A 27,332-nucleotide genomic window follows, 5' to 3' on the forward strand; every position below is an offset into this window, starting at 1 on the left:
AATTCGGGAAAAACCTTCACCGAATGCCACCAGGGAGGCCTCACCTGGCATCACTTCTGTGGGACACCCCAGCTTGGCCAACCCTGTCTGTCAAAACAGAGCCTCCGGACGTCGCTCTTACTCATGAGCATCCAGACTGAGGGACTGCAAACTGGCAATGTCCTCCTCAGACCGGAACTCGGAGACGGGAATCCTGGAGAGCAGTACTCAGCTTAGTGCTTCTTACCCTTGCCATCGAGGGGAGTCTCTTCTGCTCGATCCTAGGATCTACTGAGCACATTTATTACAGGGGTGCTAAGGAGGCCTAAAAAAGGCCTATGGACTGATCTACCCGGGAGGCCCCGAGGGGGGCCTGCCCGTCTGATCAGACTCAAGCGGCCGTAAGCTCCAGACGACCCTCAATGAGGGGAGCTCTTAAGCCAGCTTGGTAGGTAAACCATGCTGTAGGCTAGCCAGTCCCTGTCCTGAAGGGACTGCGCAGCAGAAACGGAGTCTCATTGTGCTAGGGCATGAGCCCGTCCTTGAGTTATACCGGCCCAGGCCGGGACCCACCGGCGGGCAGCTGCTAGCTGTCAGCCTAAAGCCAGTTATACGTTCCCGCTTAGGGGAACCGTTTCCCCTCTAGGGAGGCCAGGAGGCGCCTCTACCTGGCACCGTTAGTGCTAGCTGTTAAGAGCCGCAGGAAGGTGGCTTTACTGGTTCCTCAGGTAGCTCATGAGGCTATAACGCCAGAAGCCACCCATGCTAATGGCTAGCTTGTCACGAGACCTGGTTAGGGAATCCCCTCCCTAAAAGGCCCGAAAAGGCCTGACAGCCCAATACACTGGCCTACCGAGCGTCCCAGCTCGGGGGCTCACCCTCAGGCGGCCTAGAGCGGCCTACTTCCTGCCAGCCAACGTGCAAACTGTCGGGAGCTGTTGTGTTCCCGGGGCTCGCCTCCAGGGAGGCCTGTTTGATGCCTACGTGCAGTCCGGTCTTTTTTTTTTTTTTTTTAGGGCGGCCTGGAGAGGCCTATTGCCGAATGGCAGTTCCCTATTGATAGGTGACAGACGGTGCTTATCCGATGGCAAATCCCACCGGAAACCCCGCAGGGCCGGGAAACGACCATAGGACGGCCTGAAGCGGCCCGTCCCTGATAGCAGACCATGCTAGCCGCCTGGCTAGCACCCACGCACACTGTTGCAAGACCTGGGAACCGGGGCTCACCCTACAGGAGGCCTTAAGCGGCCTAGATCCTGCCAACCAATAGTCGGAACCCTAGGTCACCCCCTCAGGGGACGCCATGTGAGGCGTGCTGAAACTCAGCGAGCCCTCAAAGTCGGGCTGACAGTGGCTGTCTGCTGGCTGATGAGGACTGGGTATCCAGTCACTACCTGGGGACTCATCCCCAGGGAGGCCGTTAGGGGCCTACTTATGACGAGGTTTCTGCTGCAGCCGACATCGTTGGGGAGGACCCTCCCCGCTCACATGGGCCACGATGTCGGAACTCACCCGCAGGGAGGCCTACTGAGGCCTACCACCTGACCCAGAGTTAACTGCCCGGACTGCCTCGGCTGGCGTCTCCCGCCAGCCAGCCTTCTATAGTCGGTCCGCCCCTGCGGCCCATAGCAGCCTTCTGCGACGGCGCAGTCTCTCAGGCAGCGCATACCAGCGTGGACCTAAAACACAATGCCCACAGCAGTGCACTCAGCATAAAGCACCTTGGACCCTCTAAAGCGAGGGGAGTACAACTTACACCACCTGCCTCCAGGGCGGCCGTCTGGTCGTCCAGCGGTCCGCCGTCCGCGCAAGGGCGTCAGCCGTGACAGTGTTTTGGCTCCAGGGGAGCATCCTACCAACCCATGCTTTCCGATGGTTGCGAAGTACAGCTTGACCCGAGCCCTAAAATGTGAAGCAGAAGACACAGAGCAAAAAGTGAAAGATATTGAAGACACACAACCGGCCATTTCCTGAACCAAGCCGAGGGGCCGCCCAGAAGTGGCGGCCGCACTAGCTCTGGGGGGCGGGGCTAGCAAAACCAGTCTAACTGCGCACCGCGAAGAGACGCCTACCCCGTCCCCAAGACCACTGGCTGAGTCGCGATTCATTCTGCTGTACACCTTTTTGCATTAATAATAACCCCCAAATGTAGAAGGGGGGTGGGCATTGGCCGGACGACCCTACTGTGGGGAGGCCGGGTAGGGATACAAAGCTCCTGCAGGATTACCGACAGGAGCCCGGGGCAACTGCCAGGGCGATATGCCACCGCGAGACGCCACCGTCATCCCATCAACAGCCTAGGCCAACTTGATGCACTAGCATCGGTCTGATAATCCCACAAACAACGGCCCTAAAAAGGGCTGGGACAGACCTTACTGCAGTTCATGCGCTAGCCTAACCTCACAAAGGGTTAAAATATCATCTCGATATTTCACTAGCAGAGGTGCCACCGCTACCCGGAGGTGGCTACAGCTAAAAAAGTTCGCCAGGAGAACATACATCAGTTTATATCGCCACTACTGTTGCTACACTAGCAAACATCCAGCCTACATAAACACTCTGTGTTTATACAAACATCGTTCTAGCCACCTTTACCGGGGAACTACAGGCCCACATTTCCACTGTTAATTACTTTTCACTTTTTTTGACAAAATATCCCTCAGGGAAGCATAGAGTCCAAACATACGGCATTGAAAGGAAGAATGTTTGCCCTAAAAGGGGACTCACCCGCTGTCTTCAGTGCCTCATCGCTTCATGTAACATGCATGCTTCGTCGCACTAACCTGAGGGTGGGGCGCTCTCACACACCGGCCTGGCAGGCCGTCAGAGTCTCACATCCGCTCATCATTGGCCCGCGCGGCCTGGTGTAAAGCGCGCCCGGGGAGAGAAAAGAAAAACAACAGAAAAACAAAGGAGGGGACACCACACTCACTTCCGCGCCCTCGAGGGCGGAGACTCACCACCTCGCTTCCAGCGCTGGAAGCGGTTCTTCTCCCCGATGTCCCTCCTCCTGTTGCGGGTGTCCCGCCTCTTCTGCGTCCTACTCCTCTACGGAGGGGGCGCACGAGAGGCCACGCTGCTGCGTTGGCCCAATCGATGATCCTCGAATCCCGAAGGGCCAGGGACACCCTCCTGCCTGGGCACCACCCCGGACCTCAGCGGAATACACGTTCTATATGCCGCTGAGCGCGCCCTCGCCTCTCTGAACTTTCCCACCACCGCCTCGACGGAGGTGCCAAAAAGTTCAGAGGGCGAGACCGGGGCATCAAGGAGAAAAGCCTTTTCTTTCCCCCCGATGTCCGCCAGGTTCAGCCACAGATGCCTCTCTGTGGCGACCATAGCCGCCATCGACCGTCCGATGGCGACTGCTGTGTGTTTGGCTGCCCGGAGAGAGAAATCTGTGGTGCGGCGCAACTCAGCCATCGCATCAGGGGGTAGGCCCTCCCCCTGATCGAGGTACCTCAGCAGATCGGCCTGATAGGCCTGCAACACCGCCATTGTGTGCAAGGCCGCCGCCGCCTGACCCGCCGACGTGTATGCCCTGCCGTTAAGACGCGAAGTCGTCTTTAATGGTTTAGACGGCAGGGCAGGAGCACTTAGTGTCGATGGCCGCCCAGACGCGAGATAGTTCGCGAACGTCTCGTCGATGGGCGGCATCGACACATACCCTGCCTCGGCCAATCCCTCGACATCAGCGAAGTTAAAACGCTGATGTCGATGGATTTGCGCCGAGTAGGGTTTCTTCCATGCCCCCACGACCTGCTCGTGAAGGTCGGGGAGGAATGGAAGGCTCCCGGGAGCTGGGTGGCTATGGTCGGGGAGAAACCGATCGCCCAATCTGTCAGGGCGGGCGGCCTCTCCCCTGGCTCTCTGCCACGGCAGCTGAAGTCTCAGCGCCGCGCGCCCCATCACATCTAACAGCTCCCCGGGGCAGGATGGCTGGGAGGATTCAGCCTCAGCTTCATTTTCCTCCTCATCCACAGCCATCCTCTGATCGACCGGAAAACCACGGGCTGACGACGAGGAGGAGTCTCCATCCGACTCCTCCTCCGTCAGCCTGCTCTCGCGACCTGGCTGATCATCCGTGAGAACTGTACTCTCCAGACGATGAGCCAGGTCCATCTGGGAGCCCCAGGACAGACGGTGACAGACGGTGGACAGATGCTGGCTCTTCTTCCCTCGAGAAGAAGGCCAGGCGAGAGCGGAGCGTCCTCAACGGAAAACGCTTGCAGTTTGCGCAGGAACCCCCCTCGAGAACCTCCCCCGCGTTCTCTTCCCCCAGGCAGAGCACACAAAGGGTGTGTGTGTCCTCAGGCGTGAGAAACCTGGGACACGGATCAGCGCACTTCCTGTACACTCCCTTCACTTTGCGTGTGCACTTCATTTTAAGACTTTCCAGCGAACCAGACAAAACAGTCCCTGAAGACGAAAGGATATTGTCATGTTGGCACGGTGCCCTTTTATACTTCCTGGTCGCACGGTGATGACATCACCAGCTGCCGACGGTCAGTAGGATTGTGATTTGATAGCGATTTCAGACACCTGTCACACTGAAGGCGTTCCCCGTAGCGTCAGCTGACGCAGCGCGAGTTCCCTTTCGAAAGGGAACTTTGAACAGAATTGAATGAGTTTGCACTTGTTTCGGCATGTAGGGCTGCCGCAGGTATTGGCTCACTCATCTTCACGGATGATGTGAAGTCCTGAGGAAAGTCTTTGTCCCAAACTTTTTTACAGTCTTTTCGTTTTATTTAAAAATAAAATGTATGTAAAAGTACAAAAATAAATGTGCTAATAATTTGCTAAACCAACACCAGAATACGCAAGCTGAACTTCATTGCTTACACTGAAAAAAAAGTAAAATGTCTGTCAAACTAAAAAACGTATAATTAAATTAAAATATCCTAATTTACAAAAAGTACAAAACCTTTTACAGAAATGCTCAGTAAACATTTTATTGAAAAACACTTATTTTACAGATATTTCCTGAATTATTTTGATAAAAACTAAAACAAAAAAACTACAAACACGGTCAAATGACTGGGAGCAACAGAACATTAAATAATAATAAAGGTGATGATACACGGGGCAACTGTTGGCGAGCGATTATGCTTAGGCACTGTACCATGTGAATGGGCAACACATTTCTATCTAGATCGGATGTGGACCCTAAGTCTCACCTGGTCCGTTGATGGAAACATTGTTCAAACAGTTGCTCCATCACCTTCACAGATTTCTTAAGATCTCAGCATCTTCATTTATTGCAGTCCACTGACTATATTTCTTTCATAAAAAAGTTTAAAGTGATTATTTTTTTATTGAACATTTGAAGTTGAAGTGACCATCAGTGTTTGCTTTAGTTGGGCTCTCTACTTTTTCTTTGTATGCTTAACTGCATGTTTATAATGATCTGATCAGAAGATGCCGGCCACTTCTTGGTGATGACATCATCATCTTGTGGTGTCCTGATTTGCTGATCTCATCAAGAGTCAAATCTATGAGTATATAATAGCATAATTTTATTTCACATGATTTACAGAAGTCTTGTGATTTAATATGGCATCAGTGTTATGACAATCTGATATTCTGAATTAATTGTTTCAAGTTTTTATTTAGAAAATGATTTGAGCTGTGCCTTGTGCATGTTTTTGTGACTTTAGTAGCTTGTTTTGTGACGTTCAGAGCTGATCTGTTTATCTGAGTATGTTGTCGATTGTCACTATTGTTGAGATTCATACGCTGTGTGAAATTATCCTTACTGGATAATGATTTCATAAAATCCTTCAAAATATCACAGCACAAATAAAAAATGTGAAATGAAGGACTGACATAATGAAACCATTTAATCTGAGATGAGACTCTGGATGAGATCAGTGAATCAGGACACTACAAGATGACTGATAAGAACAACATCTGATCAGACTGGTTGTGCCGTAAGCTAACTATTGTTTAACTGCAAGAGATTTGGTTTTTGTTAGTAATAATTCAGGAAATACTAACTGTATTTTTGGTTTATATACATATTTAATGCTCTTTTCTCTTCTCTTTATTTTCTCCAGCACTCAACTACAGAATGAGAAGAGCTGAATACATCTTTCGTTATTAAGTTAGACTCCAAATCACCGAGGGTGCTTCTGAAATCACAGAGGGTGCTGTAGTATGTGCAGACAGGATAAGCGGCTCCACCATAGCAGTGTACAGTGAGAAATGTATGATTATTTGTTTACAAGTAATCACTTTGACCAAAAATTGGTCATTTTAAAGGAAGTGTATGTAAGATTGTGGCCAAAACTGGTACTGCAATCACTTTCAAATGACTGTGGAGCGTTGTATCCCCTCTCCCCCTCCCCCTGACTCGAGGTTGCCAGATTGGCTGCAGGATCCAGCAGGAACGTTTGTAGATCTGCAGCTGTGGTAACTAGAGCAGATCTGGCAACCTGGATGCCCAAACACTACTGACCTCGTGATTGGTCGATAGGTGGAGGGCGGAGCTTCAGGCCAAAACATGACAACATCAACATCAGTTGAGGGCTGCAACAGCAACTTTTAAATGACAATATCCTGGCCGGACTACTGCTGTCAGTGATATAAGTATTTGAAATTAACATGATTTCTTAATGTCTAGTGACATATCAGGGCCATTTTATGATTCATTTAAATGCATACAGTTCCTTACAGATATTTTGCTACAGATTTATGCATACAGATATTTTGCTAAAAATTGTCCATTAATCTATTAGTTTGCCTTAACATTGCTTTAAAGCATTACTAGTATTTTACACGTTATCTTTCTGAGAACAAGGGGGAAAAAAGGTTTTGTTGTTAGTCATAAATTGCTCATATTTCAAAAGATTTCCTGAGTCATCAAATAAAGAAAGGATACAATTAATGCTATTTTGGAACCATCTGGTGAAAAAGTGACTTATTTCTAATAGTGATATCACTATTATTCTATACAAGTGTTCTATGAGGTGAGAAACTGTGGACATAACACAGCTTCCAAGCAAGGAGACACTTTTGATGAAATTTGGACAAAGCAATAGGTAGCTTAGAAGGTAAATAATTACACTTCAAGATAAAGGAAAGGCTACCAATTGCATCAAAAATATGACTGGGGATAAAATATCAACAGGAACTTGGATTTGCTAGACATCTTTTAAGCCAATTTATTTTAAAGATATTTATCATGTCAGAAAAATCTAAAAAAATCAGTTTGAGAGCACTTCTTTTTTTTCTTTTTCTTTTTTTCCCTTTTTTTCCCCAAATTAAATCTAGAAACATATTATTTATTTCTTTAGCAAATTTGTTCTCAACATATAAAGATGGGTATACAAAAAAGAAAGACCTGTCATTTAACAATAGATCACACTGTAATCAAATATTAAGAATGTTTTTAGATTGAATTATTCTACATGAAAAGTTTAGGTGTTGTCTCGCACATTGGTTTTTGGTAATATTAATGCCTAGGTATTTAAAGGGGTCAAACATATAATGCCATTTTTGTACAAGTTAATATGATTCTTTTAGCCTGACAAGCCAGACCCACATCAAGATGTTTGGTCTGGAAACTCACCATAGACAGGGCTCAATCTGAGGGGCGGGATAAACGGTTGTCTTTCAAACTCCCTCTGCACGCGATAGGATAACGCTACACCAACCAGAGCAACGAAGGTGAAGCGGAGCTTGTTGATAGATTAAACATTCGCCATATCCGGTCGGCTAAACTCCGAACATATCTTCCCTTTTTAAGAATGACTTCAGTGCCGTTCTTTGTTCTTTTCTCAGAGAAAAGCTTAACTCCAAGTCTTCCAGAGTCGCGGTCAAAGCTGATTCGAAAGACCGCCGTTCGCCAGTTTCTGTGTGGACTAGAAGCACGCAAACGCAACTCGGCCGTCGTCATTAGGCCCGCCCGCCGACTCTATACATGATGTGATTGGGCCGTCCAGATTTTGAGGAACACAGCTCAGAAGGGTATTGAGAGTTCCTAGACGACACTTGCGGGCAGATTAAACTTGCTGCCGCTAGGGTGCGTCTAGATTTCTAGGCTATTTTTCAGGAGCAGCTGCTTAGAAAAACCTGCTTTATACTGACCCTCGTTTATAAAGCAGCCTGGTGAGAAATGCTTTTGAAGAGCCTTCCAAACTTCATCACATATTTTAAATCAGACTCATAATAAAGGCCGGAACACACCAAGCCGACGGTCGGCCGTCGGGCAGTTTTTGTGCGTCGGCCAACTAAGTTTCCTCGGTGTGTTCCACACAGTTCCACGCTGTCGGCTAGCGTTGGTCCTCGTCGGCTGTTTTTCAGCCGATTCGACATGTTAAATCGGCGTCGCCGCATGTCGGTCAGTCGGGACATATGATCGTTCTGATTTGCTGTTCAGCTAGCAAACCAGTGCACGAGAAAATAAAACGGAAGTGACGAAGCAAGTAAACGACAGAGTCAAGAGGGAACACAGAACGCCTGTCTCCTCCATAGACAGTAAAAGAAAGGTCTCTCATTTGATTATATTCCTCATTCCGATACACGTGAATATTTAAATATATATATGGCTGTGTGGACCGAGGCAAGTGAAGACAAATTGATCAGCATGATCCAGCAAAGGCCAGCTTAGTATCACACTACGGGAAAATGTTAACGTTATGTCAACTGTGTGGCGAAAGCAGAACCGTGGCGTGAGATCGCAAATAAAGTTGTCATGTCAGGTAAGATTTCCTTTTTTGCAATAGTTTTTTCTTCTTCAGTAGTCCATATTTTTTTTAAAAAACTGCATGTTAGATTGTTGTGTGCAACTTTCATCTTTGCACAGCAGTTAATTTCACATTCAAAATGCACTAAAGATATCAAAACACTTAATGCATGTCTTCATGTCCAAAAGCAATGATAAATCCACAGTTTAGCCCTCATATATTTCAGTTGTACTAACTGTGTGGAGAGTTTTGCAAAAGTGACCTAAATGTATTGAGAAATGTGTTCTAGCGTGCATATGATACTCTGTTTTTTGCGTGCATATGATACGCATTTTATGGCGTATTAAACATACAAACCCCCCACCACACTACCCTAAACCTACCAAAGAGAGCGTGTCATATATAGGCCATAAAGTGCGTATCATATGCACGCGAAAAACAGCATATCATATGCACGTCCAAAATGAGTTTTGGCGTATACATTCCACGACATTGCACACTCGTACTATTTATACGCATTTATGTGTGATCGGGTTGACTCAACTCAGATTCTACTTTATGTCTATTGGATTTAAATTCTTTACATATTTCGAGAGCAATGAATCTAATTTTGTATTTGAAGAATTCCCACTTTTCTTTGTAACCATTATACACATCAGTAAATAATTCTTTAGCGAGGTTAATAATACTATCATTAAATTTGATGTCCTTCAGTAAAGTATTATTCAATTTCCAGTAGCCCTGCAATTTAGAGTTATGGTTGCAGACCACCAAGTTTTATTAAAATTTGCTTATGATCTGAAACGGGAGCAAATGAATGTGAAATGTCTCTCACAAAGTAAAGAACTGAGGAGGAAATGAGAAAAAATCTATTCTTGAACTATGAGATACATTTTTGTTGGACCAAGTATAATTCTGGGAATCTGGGTTATAAAGAAACACCACGCATCAGTCAAAGAGAGATCAGAACACAAAGATAAAATGATGTCCTTTCTTTGTGCAACATTACTTGGCCTTTGGGGAAATCTTTCTAAAAAAATCATCCATGCACTCGTTAAAGTCACCTCCTAAAATAACATGAGCACCTTTATGGGTAAGCAGGTAAGTAGTTCTTTGATTTTAGCAGTAATTTAAAAAAAGAGGAATGTTAAGATAAATGTTGCATATAATAAAAACAAAGTTATCTTGCATAATAACCATCATAATCCAGCTGCCATTATTTGATCCCACTATCCTGTATGGATGAGATTCCTGACCCCTGCAGAATGGTTACTGCCATGACTTGCGAAAATAGTATTTCCCCATTGTGTCTTCCAAAAGTTTATGTCTGCATCTCCAGAATGTGTTTCTTGGAGAAATATTAAATCAGCTTCACTTTTCTAACAAAATAAGAAGATTGCTTTCCTTTTAATCACATCACACAATCCTCTGACATTCAAGGACAAAACAGACACAGATTTAAACACGTAGTCCATTAGAACAAATCAACATATTGAAATATCAACATATTCGATACTGAAAAGGAAAAGAATATTCTCCAAGAGTTCCCCAACAGATAAAGAAAAAACAAAGGACTTTTTTTTTAGATAAACTTAAATCATTTGTCAAGGGTGGCTTACAACCAATAAAATAAATTAATGCCAAAAATGACAGCATAATACCTTTTCCTGGACCGTTCCCACCTGGTGGAATGACCTGCCGATCTCAATTCGTGCTGCTGAGTCTGTAGCCATTTTTAAAAAACATCTTAAGACACATCTTTTCCAATTGCACCTGACCAATAAAGACTAGCACTTAACTATCCAATTAAATTTTCTGTTTGTTTGTCTTAAAAAATATATATATATATATATATATATATATATATATATATATATATATTTTTTGTACTGTGCTCGATTAACTGAGATTTCTTACAGCTCTTACAGGTTGTTGCCCTTGTTTGTTTCGTTGCCTCTATTGCTCTCCCCTTTTTTGTAAGTCGCTTTGGATAAAAGCGTCTGCTAAATGATTAAATGTAAATGTAAATGGGTTTTGCTTGCTTTTGAGGGTGCCCCGTAGAACCGGGCCTGGTTAGACTACACTGTAAAAAAATACCCATCAAATTTACGGTAAAAAACCGGCAGCTCTGGTTGCCAGAACTTTTCCGTAAAAAATACGGCAGTAACGTTTTAGGTTTTACGGGACAACAGCATATAATTTAAAGGTTTATAATGCGGTAATTACGGTTAAAACTGGTTTATTTTACAGTTAAAAACCCTATAATTTGAAAGTTTATATAGAAATAATTATGTGTACACAGTACACTATAAAACAATAATAGTAAAAAAAAAAATATTGAACCGAAATATTAAATTACCAACTTTCAATTGAAAGAATTGAAATGCTAATATCTGTTATTTTCCTTTTATATAACTTGACAATCACCAATTATAGTGGTGATGAGAATCACATGATGAATCAAAGCTCATCACACGCAGCTTTTGGAGGGACAATAATAATATATAGAAGGTGCACACACAAACACTAAACACCAAACACCATCATGGTAGCACACATGATGTTTTAAAAATGCAATAAACATTAATTTAACAACATTAGATGTAACATAAAACCTTAATGTACATAAGTGATTAGAAAAAACTAAGAAGAAACATAGTTAATTCAATGAAAATGCATCAAATGCGAAGTGTCACGTGGGGAATTCTGGGAATGTCAATTTACGTTTTTTCACTGTTAATTACACAATGACCTGTTCTTTTTCACTTCGAAAAATTGTAAATTTAACGGTATTTTACTGTAAAATAAAATAAAATGTATAAACCTTTAAATTATACTGTTTTGAACTGTAAAATAAATGTTTTTTTAACCGTAATTATTACATTATAAACCTTTAAATTATATGCTGCTGTCCCGTAAAACCTTAAACGTTACTGCCGTATTTTTTACGGTAAAGTTCTGGCAACCACAGCTGCCGGTTTTTTACCGTTAATTTTATGGGGATCTGTAAAAAGTGTACACTGTAAAAAAAACTACAAAAAACTGTTATTTTTACAGGAAAATGCTGGCAGCTGTGGTTACCAGAGAATTATGAAACTATGCGCACTATGAAATTCAAAATTAAGTCTGTGGTTAGAGGAGGCACAGTTTTTTTTTCATTTTTATTAAAAATAAATAGAAAACTAGTAAGTATTACATTAAAATGTAAAGCATAAGATGTATGTATGTAAACTGCATATACATTTTCAATGCATTTGGATTATTTTTACATAGACAAATTAATAAACTAAAGATGATTGATATATGCCAGTTATACGTAAATGAAACAGTTAGGAATTATGTAAAAGTACACAGAAAAACACCCATGTTAAATTAACACTTCCTAGTGTTCATGTGTATGCTCACTACTGAGTTAAAGTACCATTGAAGCAGTGTTGAAGTTAATGAGATAATTAAGAGATGATTGAGCATTAATGATGAACACCTGATGATAATGAGCACAATCACTGAAGGAAAGAGAAACACGAGAACTACGACTGACTTCAGCCACAGCTGTAGATGAAATCAACTGAAGATAAAAGAAGACATTAAATCTCTGAAGATCCCATCAGAGGATTAAACAACTCCACAAACAACATTACCAGCTTCATGCATTACTAACCAAACTGATTTTATTGTTGTAATTTATGTTTTAATTAAAAAAAATAGTTTTATATGAAGTCACCATGATGGTGAGAAGTGTTTGCTTTAGTTGGGCTCTTGACCCTTGACTCTCCAACATTAGTTTTCTGGCTGCTTTAACTGTGTTTGTAAAGCACTTTTGTTATGGCATGGAAAGCCAAAAACCATGGCCAGGTGATTTGGCTCTTTAATGATGATTATATAATCATCATGTAGTGGCTGAATAACTAAACTCATTCAGATTCTAATGCTCTGGTTATAGAGGTAATGTGTTAATTGTGTAGAATGTGTAATAAAAGCCATGTGGTTTACATTATAAACTCATGCATTGTTGTGGCAATCAAACAACTTGCAGGACCAAAAAAAAAGGTTTAATCTACGGCATTATTTAGACAAACACAGACATCAAGAATCAGTGTTTGCATCTCTACAATGGTGACAAAAAAAAAAAAAAAAAACACAATTCAGATGCATAATTTATTCATGCCGCAATGCATGCTGGGACCCATGGGAGAGTTTTGATTGGTTGTACCCAGCATGCACTGCAGCATTAAGCTTTTCATTGATTGTCACCATTGTTGAGATTCATACACTGAATCTTGATATCTGTTTGTGTCTAATGATTGCCATAGATTAAAACCTTTTGTGCACTATTTTTTTTAAATTCTGCATATTAGATTGCCACAACAGCGCTCATGCTATAGAATCAACTCGCCACTATTATGATTAAACAAAATTAATAACACATAAACAGAGTCTTAGACTCTGAACAAGACCAGTGATCACTAGATGATGATTACATAATCAAGCACAAAGAGACAAATCATCTGACCATGTGTTTTCTTGGCTTTCCATGCTGTAACTAAAGTGCTTTATAAACACAGTTAAAGCAGCCAGAAAACTAATGTTGGAGAGTCAAGGGTCAAGAGCCCAACTAAAGCAAACACTTCTCACCATCATGGTGACTTCAAATAAAACAATTATTTTAATTAAAACATCAACATCCACAGAAATAAAATCAGTCTGGTTAGTAATGCGTGAAGCTGGTAATGCTGTTTGTGGAGTTGTTTAATCCTCTGATGAGATCTTCAGAGATTTAATGTCTTCTTTTATCTTCAGTTGATTTCATCTACAGCTGTGGCTGAAGTCAGTCGTAGTTCTCGTGTTTCTCTTTCCTTCAGTGATTGTGCTTATTATCATCAGGTGTTCATCATTAATGCTCAATCATCTCTTAATTATCTCATTAACTTCAACACTGCTTCAATGGTACTTTAACTGATTAGTGAGCACACACATGAACACTAGGAAGTGTTCATTTAACGTCTGCGATTTTTCTGTGTACTATTACATAAATCTTAACTGTTTAATTTACGTGTAACTGGGATTAATCAGTCACATTCAGTTTATAATTAAATAAATCTTACCTGTTTCATTTATAAATGATTTACAAATAAGATTTTTATTACTGATTCTTAGATAGTGATTCTTAGTAAGTTGATTAATTTGTTTGTTAAAATTACATAATCCAAATGCATGGAACATTTATATGCAATTCAAATACATGTTTAGACATTTTTTAAATGCATAAACGTGTAAAGTGACTTACATTTTTAAGATTAACAAAAAAATTTAATTGTCAACAATATTTGCATGTCAAATTAACAAACTAGTTTTTACAGTATTTTCTCAAAAAACATACAGGTTTTTAATACCAATATTTGTAGTTTTATCAAATACAATTTTATTATAATCACATGTTGTAAATATAACAAAATATTCTGTTTAATAGTTTACAAAATGTCACTGTGATTCAAACAAAAAATATATGCTTTTGGGTTTTCTATAATTTTCTGTTGGGATTTTACATTGTTTTTCTGTAAATTTCACTGGCATAAGGTTAGATCTATTGCAGTTATTCACCGTATATAGTAAGGAAACTTTGTGTTAACCAAATAACAGTTTTTAACTGTAGCATTTTTACAACCTTTGACCGTTAAAATCACGATCATTTTTTACAGTGTAGTAAAAACCAGTCAGTATCTGGTGTGACCAACATTTTCCTCAGTGCAGCACATCACCTTCACATAAAATTGATCAGGCTGTTGATTGTGGCTTGTTAAATGTTTTTCCACTCCTCTTCAATGGCTGTACGAAGTTGCTGGATATTGGCAGGAACTGGAACACGCTGTTGTATACGTCGATCTAGAGCATCCCAAACATGCTCAATGGATGACATGTCCGGTGAGTTTGCTGGCCATGCAAGAAGTGGGATGTTTTCAGTTTTCAGAAATTGTGTACAGATCCCTGGGGCCGTGCATTATAATGCTGCAACATGAGGTGATGGTCAAGGGATCGCATTTGTGTTCAAGTGGTACACCCAACCCGCTGTCCGAAACGTACCTGTTCACACAGCACAGACGAAACCTGGAGATTATAAAATCATCAAATGTATTGCACATCCCCTGCCTGAGATAATAACGTGTTTTTGTGTGTGTGTGTGTGTGTTTTTACATGAGTTTGTATCTGATTGCCAGGCCCTTATGAGCTTTATATCATACAATGATGTTTTTAATTTCAAGGATACATTTTACATTAGATAAACGTTCTGGTGTGTTGTCATAGTTCTCTCTATATTTGTGGATGTGTATATGTTGTAATTTTCCAAATTTGTACATTTTCTTTTAATTCCATGGAACACGTCTGCCGTATTTCTAATCAGATTACAGTGAGGAATGTCAGTCTGTGTGTCAGAAGCTGCAGCAGGTTTATCAGGTGGAATGATGGGAGGGACTGAGTCGTCAGTTCAGGTGTTTGGTTACAATAGAAAGTGGAAATAAACCAGGAATGATCTTACAATTGTACAAACTCTCATATGGACGAAGTTTATTAAGACACTCTTGAGAACACAGTGAATGCTGAGTTGAAGGTAGGTCATGGAAGAATCAGAAACACATTTACCTGAAGTCTGGCTTGAGTGTGACTTGAGGACTGTGTGTGTTTACCAGATTTAATGCATGTAATACTTAATCTAGTGTGATCATATTTTGATTATCGAAAACCAGGACACTTAGCCCGCCAATGAGATGCTCAAATGATACTCAAAGTTTACTTAAAGATGCATTATTAATTTCAATACATTTAAATATTGCCCTCTGCTCTGTATGGATAGAAAAGTATTATTACAAAATATCTATAACCGAAATGTCCTGGGAAAACGTTTGTTCACTCTAATTTATTCTTGTGAAATTAAAGGTTTTTGAATCAGGATTATAGATATATTTGCATTTAAGAAAATAAGGGGGAAAAAGGAAAGGAAAAGAAACCTGGTTCCACAACCTCTCGTCTCTTTCTTATTTATATGTATTTTATTTGGCTTTGTCTTGACCCGGTTTAACCAGTTTTCCTTAAACAGAAAGTGATTGCAAATGTGTGTCTTACCTTTGGCTAGAAAGTTAAGTGAAAAATACGCACCGTATGCTGACACACTCTTTACGTAATGTTTTTCTTTTTTTCATATATTCGTTTTAGCATCTGTGTCTGAGAGATGAAGTTCATTTGTTTGACTCTCCTGCTTGTCAGTGGAATTGCAGATTCAAGATCAGGTAATTTATTCATCATTGTAAATAATACTTTATGTTTATACTTTTGACAGTTCTGTTTGTCTGGAACAACATCAGGATTAAAAGCTTTAGGATGTGTAGTTCAGACCTGCTCTCTTTCTCTTGTAGCAGAGCGGTTTGAAGTAGTGGGACCTGCAGATCCTGTGTTTGCTGTAGCTGGTGAAGATGTGATTCTGCCCTGTTCAGTCACACCCAACATCAGTGTTGAGGACATGAGAGTCGAGTGGTTTAGGGCAGATCAGAAAGACTTACAACTAGTGCATCTCTATGACAATCATGAAGACAGAAACACAAATCAGATTCAGTCATACAGAGGGAGAACAAAACTGGCCCATCAAGAACTACTGAGAGGAAACGCATCACTCAAACTCTCAACAGTCCGAGTCTCTGATGAAGGACTTTACAAGTGTTTTATTCAGTCCAAATCCCAGTCTGATGATGCCACTGTTAATGTCAGAGTTGAAGGTGAGGAAACCAGTGAAAACTAGCATGATCTTGTAATGGAACAAACAAAACAAAAAAGCCAAAACCATGACAGAATGTTGTTCTTGTTGATCTATAGCAATAGGAAGTCCTCCAGTGATCACTGTAGACGGGTTTGATCATTCAGGAGGGCTTCATCTACAGTGTGAATCTGAAGGATGGTATCCTGAACCTGTTCTTGAGTGGCTGGACAGTGAAGGAGTCAGTTTGAGTTCAGAAACTACAGAGACACACAGAAATATGGACAGATACAATGTGAAACACACCATCACTGTACATCACAGTAATGACAAGATTCACTGCAGAGTCAAACTGAGACATCACATGCTGGAGGCTCTGATCATCACCACAAGTAAGTACTGACACTTCTGTTACCGTACTTGTCTGTTATGCTCTCATTATATTTTTGATGCCATAACAAGAATGATTATGAGATCATTATGTAAAGCTAAAAGTAATATTCCAGCTAACAGAGAATGTTCTCATAACGTTGGCTCGTGTTCAGACAAGGTTCTCTTAAAGTAATGAACAAATGTTCTTCTAAAGTTAATCGAGTGTTTGTTCAATGTTGTGTAGTCTTTAGGTTCTCAAAAGATTGATGTTACTGTAAATAAGGACCGCATTGTATAAATGATAAAGAAATAACATTTAACACTTCATCAACTATTCTTCCACTGAGAAATTTGTATTTTACCAATTCTGTTCAGAATATTATCTTGTGGCCAATGGTAATACTATCATAAAATTATGATCACTGATTATGAGAACGGTAACAAAATCAAAGAGTTCAAGGCAGTAAAACTTGTAAACACCCAGCACAAGACACTTGTAGGGTCTATGAAAAATCAAACAAGACTTTATTGAACTACTCTAATACACTTAGACTAAATAAATCTCTGTGATCTCTGGACTGTGGTTTTGTGTTCATTTGATGGGCTTCATTCATGAATAATCCTACACAATGTTCATGAAATCAACATATATTGTCATTAGTAGTATTTGATGAACTTTCTCATAATGTTTGCAGAAAACATACTGTTATCAATGTAACCTCGGTTCCCTGAGATAAAGGAATGAGTCAAATTCCTTTTTCTCGATATAGCTGAAGCCTTTTATAAAATCACGCAGTGCTACTGCACAGTCATAAAAGCATAGAGGACTCTTGCACAATATTGTCTGGCCAGTGGGAACTGCATGAACCAATGGCAAAGCGGCATAACTCTCTGCCAACCGGTGCAGAGTCCGCAACCAACCGGTGTGAAGCCCGCAAATCTGAGCACAGAGCCCACCGAGTGGGCGGGGCATCTGCCTATAAAAGATGGATGCTCTGCCACATAAATCAGGCTTAACAACTGAAGCGATGATCGACAGACATTAGCATCATAGCACGGCCATCTTACAGCACTTGTTCCCTTATCTCTGGACCAACTCTGGGAACTAAAACTGGGTCCACCAGAGTGGAATGTGTGTTTGCTCTCCCTGATCCTTATTAGGACTTGGGGAAGGAGCAGAACTGGAGGGAAGGTAGACGACTGGGCCCCGTGTTGGAGGTGTCCGTGGTGACCACCATTCGTCCTGAGATTGTCCTCAAATTCACACCGTCCTTTTAGAGGGTTTTGACCAAGGGGCCAGGGCTTTGACACTTTAATCCAAAACTGGCCTGAGCGCCAAATTTAGGGATTAACCCATGGTTTCAGCCAGCACTGCATGGGGTGCATATGCAGCATACCCAGTAGAAGTACTGGGGAGACTGAGTGAGGCCTTAAGGCCCAGCATCCTCTGAAAGGTTTTTTAAGGGTCTTTTGGTTCCTACGTGAGCTGCTGGATAGTCAAAGGCATTCGTTCGACAGCCATGCCCTCATTTGGGTTGAGTCTAAAATTGTTCCCAGGCAAGAAATTATCTGCCTGAAAAGCAATAGGCTTTTGGCTGTGTTTAGTCGCAGGCATTCTAGCTGAGAATAACAGATTTGTGAAACTCAAACTCCTCCTCTGACCGGGCTAGAATGAGCCAGCCTTTGAGTTAGTTCAAAATGTAGATTCCCGTTTGTCTTAAAGGGGAATGAGTGCATCCATGCACTTCGTAAAAGTGTGGGGGGAAAGGGACAGAACGAATGTAGGACTGTGTACTGGTAAATCTTCTCGTCGAAGACGAATCTCAAGAACGGCCTGTGATGGGAGGAGATGGGCACAGTTACACTGCTCTGGCATTGGTTCATGCAGTTCCCATTGGCCAGCCAATAACCTGCTAGAGTCCTCTACACCAGTGGTTCACAACCTGTAGGCTGCAGTCTCAGTGATCCTCCGACTGGGCAGCGAGATAGATGAGAGAATGTATTATTGAGACGTTAAATAATAAAAGGTAAATTATATAAATTAAAAAAATATATATTACCACCTCTCTCGTAAATACTCTGTTGTTTTGGATTCGGAGCAAAGGCATTTCTAACCACGGTGTGTGAAATACAGACTGAACCAGTGGCGGCTCCAGACAATTTTGATTGGGGGGGCAATAGGGGGTTCTGGTCATTTCAATGGGGGTTCTCATGAAAACCAACCAAAAATACAGCGGACACAGCTACACTCTAAAAAATGCTGGGTTAAAAACAACCCAAGTTGGGTTGAAAATGCACCGACCCAACAATTGGGTTGTTTTAACCCAATGGTTGAGTTGTTCTTACCCAGCAATTGGGTTGTCTTAAGCAACATTTAACCCAAACCACTGGGTAAAACAACTCAACCATTGGGTTAAAACAACTCAATTGTTGGGTCGGTGCATTTTCAACCCAACTTGGGTTGTTTTTAACCCAGCATTTTTTAGAGTGTAATAACTGCATATTACGGCTACTAAACAAAAACAACACTCCATATCAACTACTTTATTTTAAATTTGCAGTTTGCAAACAATATGCTTAAACTTTAATTGCCATAGCCACACCCATGGCAGAGAAAACATTTTTTTTTAGCTCCAAGCATATCAGTTCTTGGTTTGTTGCAGCGCCTTGAATGCAAGGAACCAATGCGCAGCAACGTTCATAGTGTGGCGCAGTAATTCTTATGTTTCTATTTTTTTTAGGGCTGTCAATCGATTAAATATTTAATCGCAATTTAATTGCACATTCTTATCAGTTCTAAATGTACCTTAAATGAACATATTTCAAGTTTTTAATACTGTAATCAACATGGGTATGGAGAAAAATGCATGCTTTATGCAAATGTATGTTTATAATAAACCATACTCAGTGCATGAAGACTACAGTCCCTGACAAAAGTCTTGTTGCTTATGTACAAATTGACCTAAAGTGCCGCTGAAATATATTTCTAATCAAGATATTTTTACAAGAAATGGCTCCTTTTAATCCCACCAGCTTTTGTGATAATGTTTCATTGAAAAACTAAACTTTCAAAAAGTATTCTAATATTCACAGCTTGGTAAAGCCCATCAATTTTTGCAAAGACATAAGTGTTGTCACCTTGTCATATGAGCTTAATAATGGATCAATTAGGTCTCAAGTGTGTATAAAAAGAACCCCAGTACACTAGACCTTCACATCAACTGCAACTAGACCTCTGCAAACATGCCTAAGATTCACCCTGAGACTAAAGTTTTGATTATCAAGAGGCTGAAGACCAGATCCACTGCTGATGTGGCAGACACCTTCAATGTGTCTCAGCGTCAAGTACAGAGGATAAAAAAAAGATTTGAAGAGACTGGAGGCCAGGTCAGGCAGACCCCGCAAGACAACTGCTCGAGAGGACCGTTTGTTGGCTCGAAAATCCAAGGCCAGCCCATTTTCCACTGCAGCAGAGCTCCACGAGACCTGGTCACCTGAAGTCCCTGTGTCAACCAGAACAGTTTGTAGGATTCTGCCTCGAAATGGCCTCCATGGTCGAATCAGTGCCCAGAAGCTAGCACTAAACAAAATACAATTGAAAAACCGTGTGGCATTTGCCAAGGCCCACAGCCTGCTAAAAGGATGGATGCTGGAAAAGTGGCAGAAGGTGGATTTTCAGATGAATCTTCTGTTGAATTACACCACAGTCGCCGCAAATATTGCAGGAGACCTACTGGTGCCCGAATGGATCCGAGATTCACACAGAAAACAGTGAAGTTTGGTGGCGGAAAAATCATGGTCTGGGGTTACATCCAGTATGGGGTCTCGCGCTCGGACTGCACTCACTGCAGAGAATGTTTTTTGTGAAAAAACACGTTTCTTTCGACCTGCGGAGCCTAATAAAAGTTAAGCAGAAAATATGGTAGGCTAGTAGCCTAGAAATCTAGACACACCCTAGCGGCAGCAAATTTAATTTGCCCGCAAGTGTGGTCTAGCAACTCTCAATTCCTATCTGAGCTGTATTCCTCAGAATCTGGACGGCCCAATCACATCGTATAGGCTATAGAGTCGGCGGGCGGGGCCATAATGACGACGGCCGAGTTGCGTTTGCGTGCTTCTAGTAACACAGTCTTCTAGTAAACACAGAAACTGGCGAACGGCGGCGGTCTTTCGAATCAGCTCTGCCCGCGCCTTCGGAAGACTTGGAGTTAAGCTTTCCTCTGAGAAAAGAACAAAGAGCGGCACTGAAGTCATTCTTAGAAAGGGAAGATGTGTTCGGAGTTTAGCCGACCGGATACGGCGAATTTTTAATCAGTCAGCGAGCTCCCCTTCACCGTCATTGCTCCGGTTGGTGTAGCGCTATCCTATCGTGTGCAGAGGGAGTTTGAAAGACAACCGTTTATCCCGCCCCTCAGATTGAGCCCTGTCTATGGTGAGTTTCCAGACCAAACGTCTTGATGTGGGTCTGGCTTGTCAGGCTAGTAGGCTAGCTTATGAAGGCAATAACTGCACTTGTTTCAGAGCAATGTTAATGGTAACCCTTTTCTTTCCGTATTAATTTTTGCTGCAGCATCCTTTGCGTCTATGGCTGATCTAAATTTCTCTAATACGGGCCACGGATCAAAAAGAAAATGCAATCGCTATGTTAATCGCGCATTTATATGTTGAATAAATATTTAATTATTATTGTTTTGCGTAGTTTGAAGAGAAACCTTATTTGTGCTTATTTGTTTTTATTGTAGCCTACTGAATAACTGAGCAAAGTAAGTGCATTTAAGTTGTAAAGAATGTCTGCAATGGAGGTTTGCAAAAGAAGAACACAGAAGGTTATTTTATCGTGAATTGTTTTGTTTAAAAAAAAAGTTACGGGAGGGTGGGGGTGTAGGTTGGCCTTGGAGTATTTACTCGGAGAGGAGGGGGGCCTTTGAGTAAAGAAGGTTTGGAACCACTGCTCCACACTGTTATGGCTGTGCATTAACACTGCAGGATTTTATAAAAGGCTTCAGTATATCGAGAAAAAAAATTTTTCCCATCGCGTCTTTTTGACACAGTTCAAAAGGGAACATTTTTTGAATGTGCTTTAAATATTAAGAAGCACAATTTGTTTGGCTTAAAATAACTTAAGGTTGGATGCTACTGCAAAATGTGTGTTTAATGGCAATGGGAATTTTAAATAGCACCATTAAATACAATCTGAGTTGATAAATGTGCGTAAAACAACTACAAAAAAAAACAGCAGTAAGCTAAATTTGAACAATAAAATAATAAAATACTATGCATAAACTTTTTCCAAAAAAAGAAAAAAAAGTAAATGTCTTTACTTGCTGAAAAAAAGCAAGATTTCACCACTGAATTTATCTGTCCATCAAATTTAATAGATTCATCCAAGTCAACACCCATATTTTTTTCTTAAAGCTTCACACAAGAAGATCGCCCATCAAGGTTTAGTTTTGGAACTCTGGAAATTAAATGATTATGTAATAATTAAATAATGAATGATTTTAATTTTATTTTAAATACTAATTCAAAGCAAGGCCGTAACCAGGTCAAACAGAACAGTGAACGAAATTCTAGGTCTAATTCTATTTGGGAAAGAATCTATTTGGGACTATTTGCAAACAAAAATTTGCATTAATTTGAGTCAAATATATTATTAGTCCCGAGATTCTTCTCATTAGTGTAGATCCGTTATTAATATTGGAGTTCTCCAGTGGTCAGTGGGATAATTTTAGTGACCCGCCTCAAAGGTTCCAGGTTCTAATCCGCTCTCATATAGTTTTTTTCTTCTTCATTAAAATCAAAGATGTTCATAAATGATGATATATTAAGAGCATTGACACATTGCATTTTGTGTGCATTTGTGTGTGTGTGCATTTCGTTTTTCATTTCACCAGAAAGAATAGTCTCTCTCCACAACGGCATTAAGTGATCGATTGACACACTCATCTCTCTCTCTCTCTCTCTCTCTCTCTCTCTCTCTCTCTCTCTCTCTCTCTCTCTCTCTCTGTGTGTGTGTGTGTGTGTGTGTGTGTGTGTGTGTGTGTGTGTGTGTGTGTGTGTGTGTGTGTGTGTGTGTGTGTGTGTGTGTGTGTGTGTGTGTGTGTGTGTGTGTGAAGACTGCAAAAAGAAAATGTAAACCCTGCCTACTTTGATTTGATTGGCCATCTGAGCGCTGTTAGACCACATTCGTTTCGACTGAAATCCAGACGCATTCTAGCGGCAGCAAATCTAATTTGCAGCCAGGTGTACTTGGGTCTAGTAGCAACTCTCCATAGACTTGTGAGCTGGGAAAACTAAACTCTGGTCAGGCAAATCGCATCGCGTATAGAGTCGGTGGGCGGGCTTTACATAATGACAGCAGAGATGCAGAGGTACCGTGTGCTACTTGTAAACAAAGAAGCTGGCGAACGTCGTTCTTTCGAATCGGTATTGGCCACAACTCTGGAAGACTTGGAGTTAAGCTTTTCTTTGAGAAAAGATCAAAGAAAAGAGTTTTGCAAACCGGATATGGCGAACGTTTAATCTATCTATCTCTGCTTCACGTTGCTCTAGTTGGTTGTAGCGCTATCCAATTGTGTGCAGAGGGAGTTTGAAAGAAAACCGTTTATCCTGCCCCTCGGATTGAGCCCTGACAATGGTGAGTTCCCAGACCAAACCAAGCCTGCAGCACTTCTGTAAATAACTGAAGCCTCTGCGGCTCGTTCGCCCCCAGGTGGCCGGTCCCAGTATAGCCGTCCCTCCGTGTTTTCTAATGGACGCGAGACAAACTAAACAATCAAGTTACACTTCAAATATTCTTCCCCCCAAAGTTAGTTTATGTCATTGTAGGTCGTTTTTATCACGATGATTTCATTTCAAGTCTTTGTTTTTTAAATGTAGTTGTAGTTAGTTATTTGAAGCTATAAAAACGGTTGGTGTGACCTCCTGATTGACAGCTGAGAACAATGGCTTTTCTGAGTGAAGTTGTCACTAAGGCATTAACGGACTGTTTTCGGGAGCAGATTGGAGCTTTAGCTTTTGATATCGTTGCTGTACTTCCTGCTCTCTACTGCGCAGGTGCGTTTCATTCGACCGTAAGTGGACTGCAAAGTGGACTTTACAGGGTATTGCACCATCTTAAGTGAGATTCCAATCCAAAGGGAGCGAACATGTTCAGTTCAAAGGCCACTGCGAACGGTCTAGGGAAGAAGGGAACATCGATACATCACTTCACAGGAAGTGGAGAGTGAAAATCAGCCATCTGTCATTGCACGTCACATCACCTGTATGAACTAACGATGGAGCAGAGCTGTTAGAGGAGTAATTAAACAGCTCTGCAATGGATGAGTTTGCATATGCATTTAAATATTCATAGTTATTATACAAATTAGAGTACTTATAAATGGTTATAGGAATAACTGTTACATTTGCATATTATATTTTATGAATTTGTAAACAATTCAAAAGTGTTAAGAAACAGCTGAGGGCTGTCATTTTTTATATTTTACTTTATTTACCTCATGCAGGAATATTTACTATGCAGCTGTGCGTAGGAAAGAAAGCGCACAAGATGAGACCGCTATAAAGACCATTGATTAAAGGAAGTGTATGTAAGAATGTGGCCAAAACTGGTACTGCAACAAGCCTGCAGTCTCCCTCTCAGATACTGAAGCCTCCGCGGCTCGATTGCCCCCCGGTGACCGGTCCCAGTATAGCCGCCCCTCTGTGTTTTCTAATGGACGCGAGGCAAACTAAACAATAAAATTACACTTCAAATATTTTTTCCCCAAAGTTATTTTCTGTCATTGAAGGCAGTTATCATCATGATGATTTCATTTCAAGTGTTCGTTTTTAAAATAAGTTTAGTTTTAGTTATTTATTTAATGTTATAAAAGCGGGGTGTGTGATGTCATGATTGACAGCTGAGACTGACGTCTTCTCTGAGTGAACTTGTCACTGAGACTGAGGCACTATCAGACTTTTTTCTGAATTTTTTGGGAGCAGATTGGAGCATTAGCTTTAATTTCTACATTTCCATAACTAATAATAATATACATTTTATATTTACTAAACATTTTATTTTTAATGCACTTTTCATTCCGAAGAATCTCAAAGTGCAACAAAGGGAACAAATAACAAAACAAAAACAAAAAAATCAAAAAGAGAATAACAAGTAAAAATATAGAATAATACACAAAATCAACCAACACAGACAGCTGAACAGAAACAGAGCTGATGGTGAAGCTCCAGTACACTGTGGTCCACTCCATGTATTACATTTCTCCCAGCGCTAGAGGCTCAATTACAGATTCCCAATTCGGCAGTGTCCTGATGACGTTGTCAAGGCATGACAGCTGAAGACCAGATGATGGGTCTTCATGACGATTCAGACGATGGGGATCGCCGCAGCACCACACAGGAGGCAAACAAAGTTTACCGGGCACTGGACACACCGGGGTCAGCGCAGAAGTCCAAGCCGCTCCACGGCCGCAATGCGAAACAGCGGCGCAGCCGAGAAGCAGAACATCCCAACATCGCGCCGGACGCTGATGACGCTAGCCTGGTGCAAACTTCAGCCACCATGCAGCTCAAGCCCGAGGGAGACCACCAGTGTGCAGCCGACACCCAGAAGAGAGAGCAGTCGCAGGGAGCAACATCAAATGTCCTTCAAACCAGAACCAACCGCAACTATTAATTCAAACATAAACATCAGAGAAGCGGTGGAAAACGGCGAACGATGAACAACGTCCTCTCTGGCTGCCAGCAATCAGCAACAGTCCCAATTGTAGCTCTGACTGTTAGACTAGTCACCAACATAATAAAATAAAATAAAATCTAAATCTAACTGTACAGTTAACATGATTTGTGGGTGGAGAAGCGGCGAACAGACAACGCCACCGTCCTCTCCCACACGTTGCCTAGCAACCTCTCACTGTTTATTTCACACCAACATAATTAATTGTTCTGCATCTGTGAGAGTGTGGGCGGGCTTTTGATATCACGACTGTACTTCCTGCTCTACTTCCTGCTCTCTACTGCGCAACTCCGGTCCCGAAATCTCTACTGCCAGACCCGGTCCCAAGATGTCATCGGCATGCAGGCCGCCTCAAAAGCTTCAAACAGGGCCGGCTCTAGCTCTTTGGTTGCCCTAGGCGAGATGGAGTTTTGCGCCCCCCACCCCACCCCTCCCCACCCCACTCACTTTTATCGTCTCTATACTAATTCAGCATGTCTGTTTTTCTAGGCCTACCCCTAACCGAGAAGCACTTATTATTAAACACGTTTGACGCTTTATTTCCACTTTTCAAACATTTTCTCACTTTTTATTGAAAATAAATGCCTTTCCGATCTGGTATGTGATGGGAAAAGGGAATAGAGCGGGTTGGCAAAAGGCAGGATCGAACCTCGATCTGCATCAAAACTTGCTGCCATGCGTCTTACCACTACACTACAGCCACTGTAAAGAATTAGGTGAACACAGCATATTTGTGTTTAATGTAAATAATATGGCATCTATCGTTAGGCTGCTCCAGTAAAAAAAAAAACAAAAAAAAAAACGAGAGGACGTATTTATTTCCTTCCGACGCCCACGTAGAGAGTGTTTGTACTTTTCATAAATAACATGAATACCGTACGTTATCCATATTCATAACGAACTGGACTTTAATGACATCCATTTAGGTTATTGTAGATTATTGTCAGTGAAGTTATGTTTGCAATACGTATAGTAATTATGTAGAAAACTAGCAAGTGATAGCTTGACAATATTAATAATATTTATAAAATAAATATTAGTTGATAAGATTGATACTAAGTAATTTTATTTTGTTTGACAACTTATTGGCTGAGATAAGAAGACTAACCTCTATACTGGGCTTTCTTTCGATTTTCTTCCTTTCTTTTTTTCTCTTTTTCCATCCCTGTGCATCCGCGGGTTTAGACGCCTCACTTTTGATGAACGCGCAAGATGAGCACTTGCCTGACCTAACGCCTGAACCAATAATCAATAATCACCATCAATTCAATCTAATAATCAGGTTGATAAGTAATAAAACGTGTGGCTGAGGGGGCGCCCTATGATGATCATGTTTAATGAACATTATGTTGTATTTCGCTGGTACCGATTGCTTAATGGGAAGTAATGGGCGGCACTAGAGCGCGCTCGCGCCCCTAACACAATTGTCGCCCTAGGCAACCGCCTAGCTCGCCTATAGCAAACGCCGGCCCTGGCTTCAAATCTGGCAAGCGGAAACGGATGATGTCGAGTCGTCCAAATTTTTTTATGGTCTATGTACTGCAATGTTGAATTCCCCACCCTGGGTCGAGGTTTCCAGATAGGCGCAGGATCAGCAGTATCGTTTGTAGATCTGCAGCTTTGGTCACTAGAGCAGATCTGGCAACCCGGATGCTGAAACACTACTGACCTCATGATTGGTCGATAGGTGGAGGGCGGAGCTTCGGGCCAAAACACAACATGACAACATCAACATCAGTTGAGGGCTGCAACTTGTTCAACTTTTAAATGACAATATCCTGGCCGGACTACTGTTGTCAGTGATAGAAGTATTTGA

At 41.6% G+C, this 27,332-nt stretch overlaps 1 protein-coding gene across 1 annotated transcript in view; it reads left to right on the forward strand.

The window, feature by feature from the left end:
- The window catches only part of LOC137049085 (butyrophilin-like protein 3), a 111,698-nt gene that overhangs the window by 9,792 nt on the left and 74,574 nt on the right, over positions 1–27,332 (forward strand). The window contains exons 6-9 of the mRNA XM_067427474.1: positions 6,036–6,074; positions 15,890–15,949; positions 16,076–16,432; positions 16,530–16,802. Of these exons, the coding sequence (XP_067283575.1) occupies positions 6,036–6,074; positions 15,890–15,949; positions 16,076–16,432; positions 16,530–16,802 (729 nt within the window). The remainder of the gene's footprint in view (positions 1–6,035; positions 6,075–15,889; positions 15,950–16,075; positions 16,433–16,529; positions 16,803–27,332) is intronic.

The sequence above is a fragment of the Pseudorasbora parva genome, chromosome 2 (genome assembly GCF_024679245.1).
Source record: "Pseudorasbora parva isolate DD20220531a chromosome 2, ASM2467924v1, whole genome shotgun sequence".
Classification (NCBI taxonomy): Eukaryota; Metazoa; Chordata; class Actinopteri; order Cypriniformes; family Gobionidae; genus Pseudorasbora; species Pseudorasbora parva.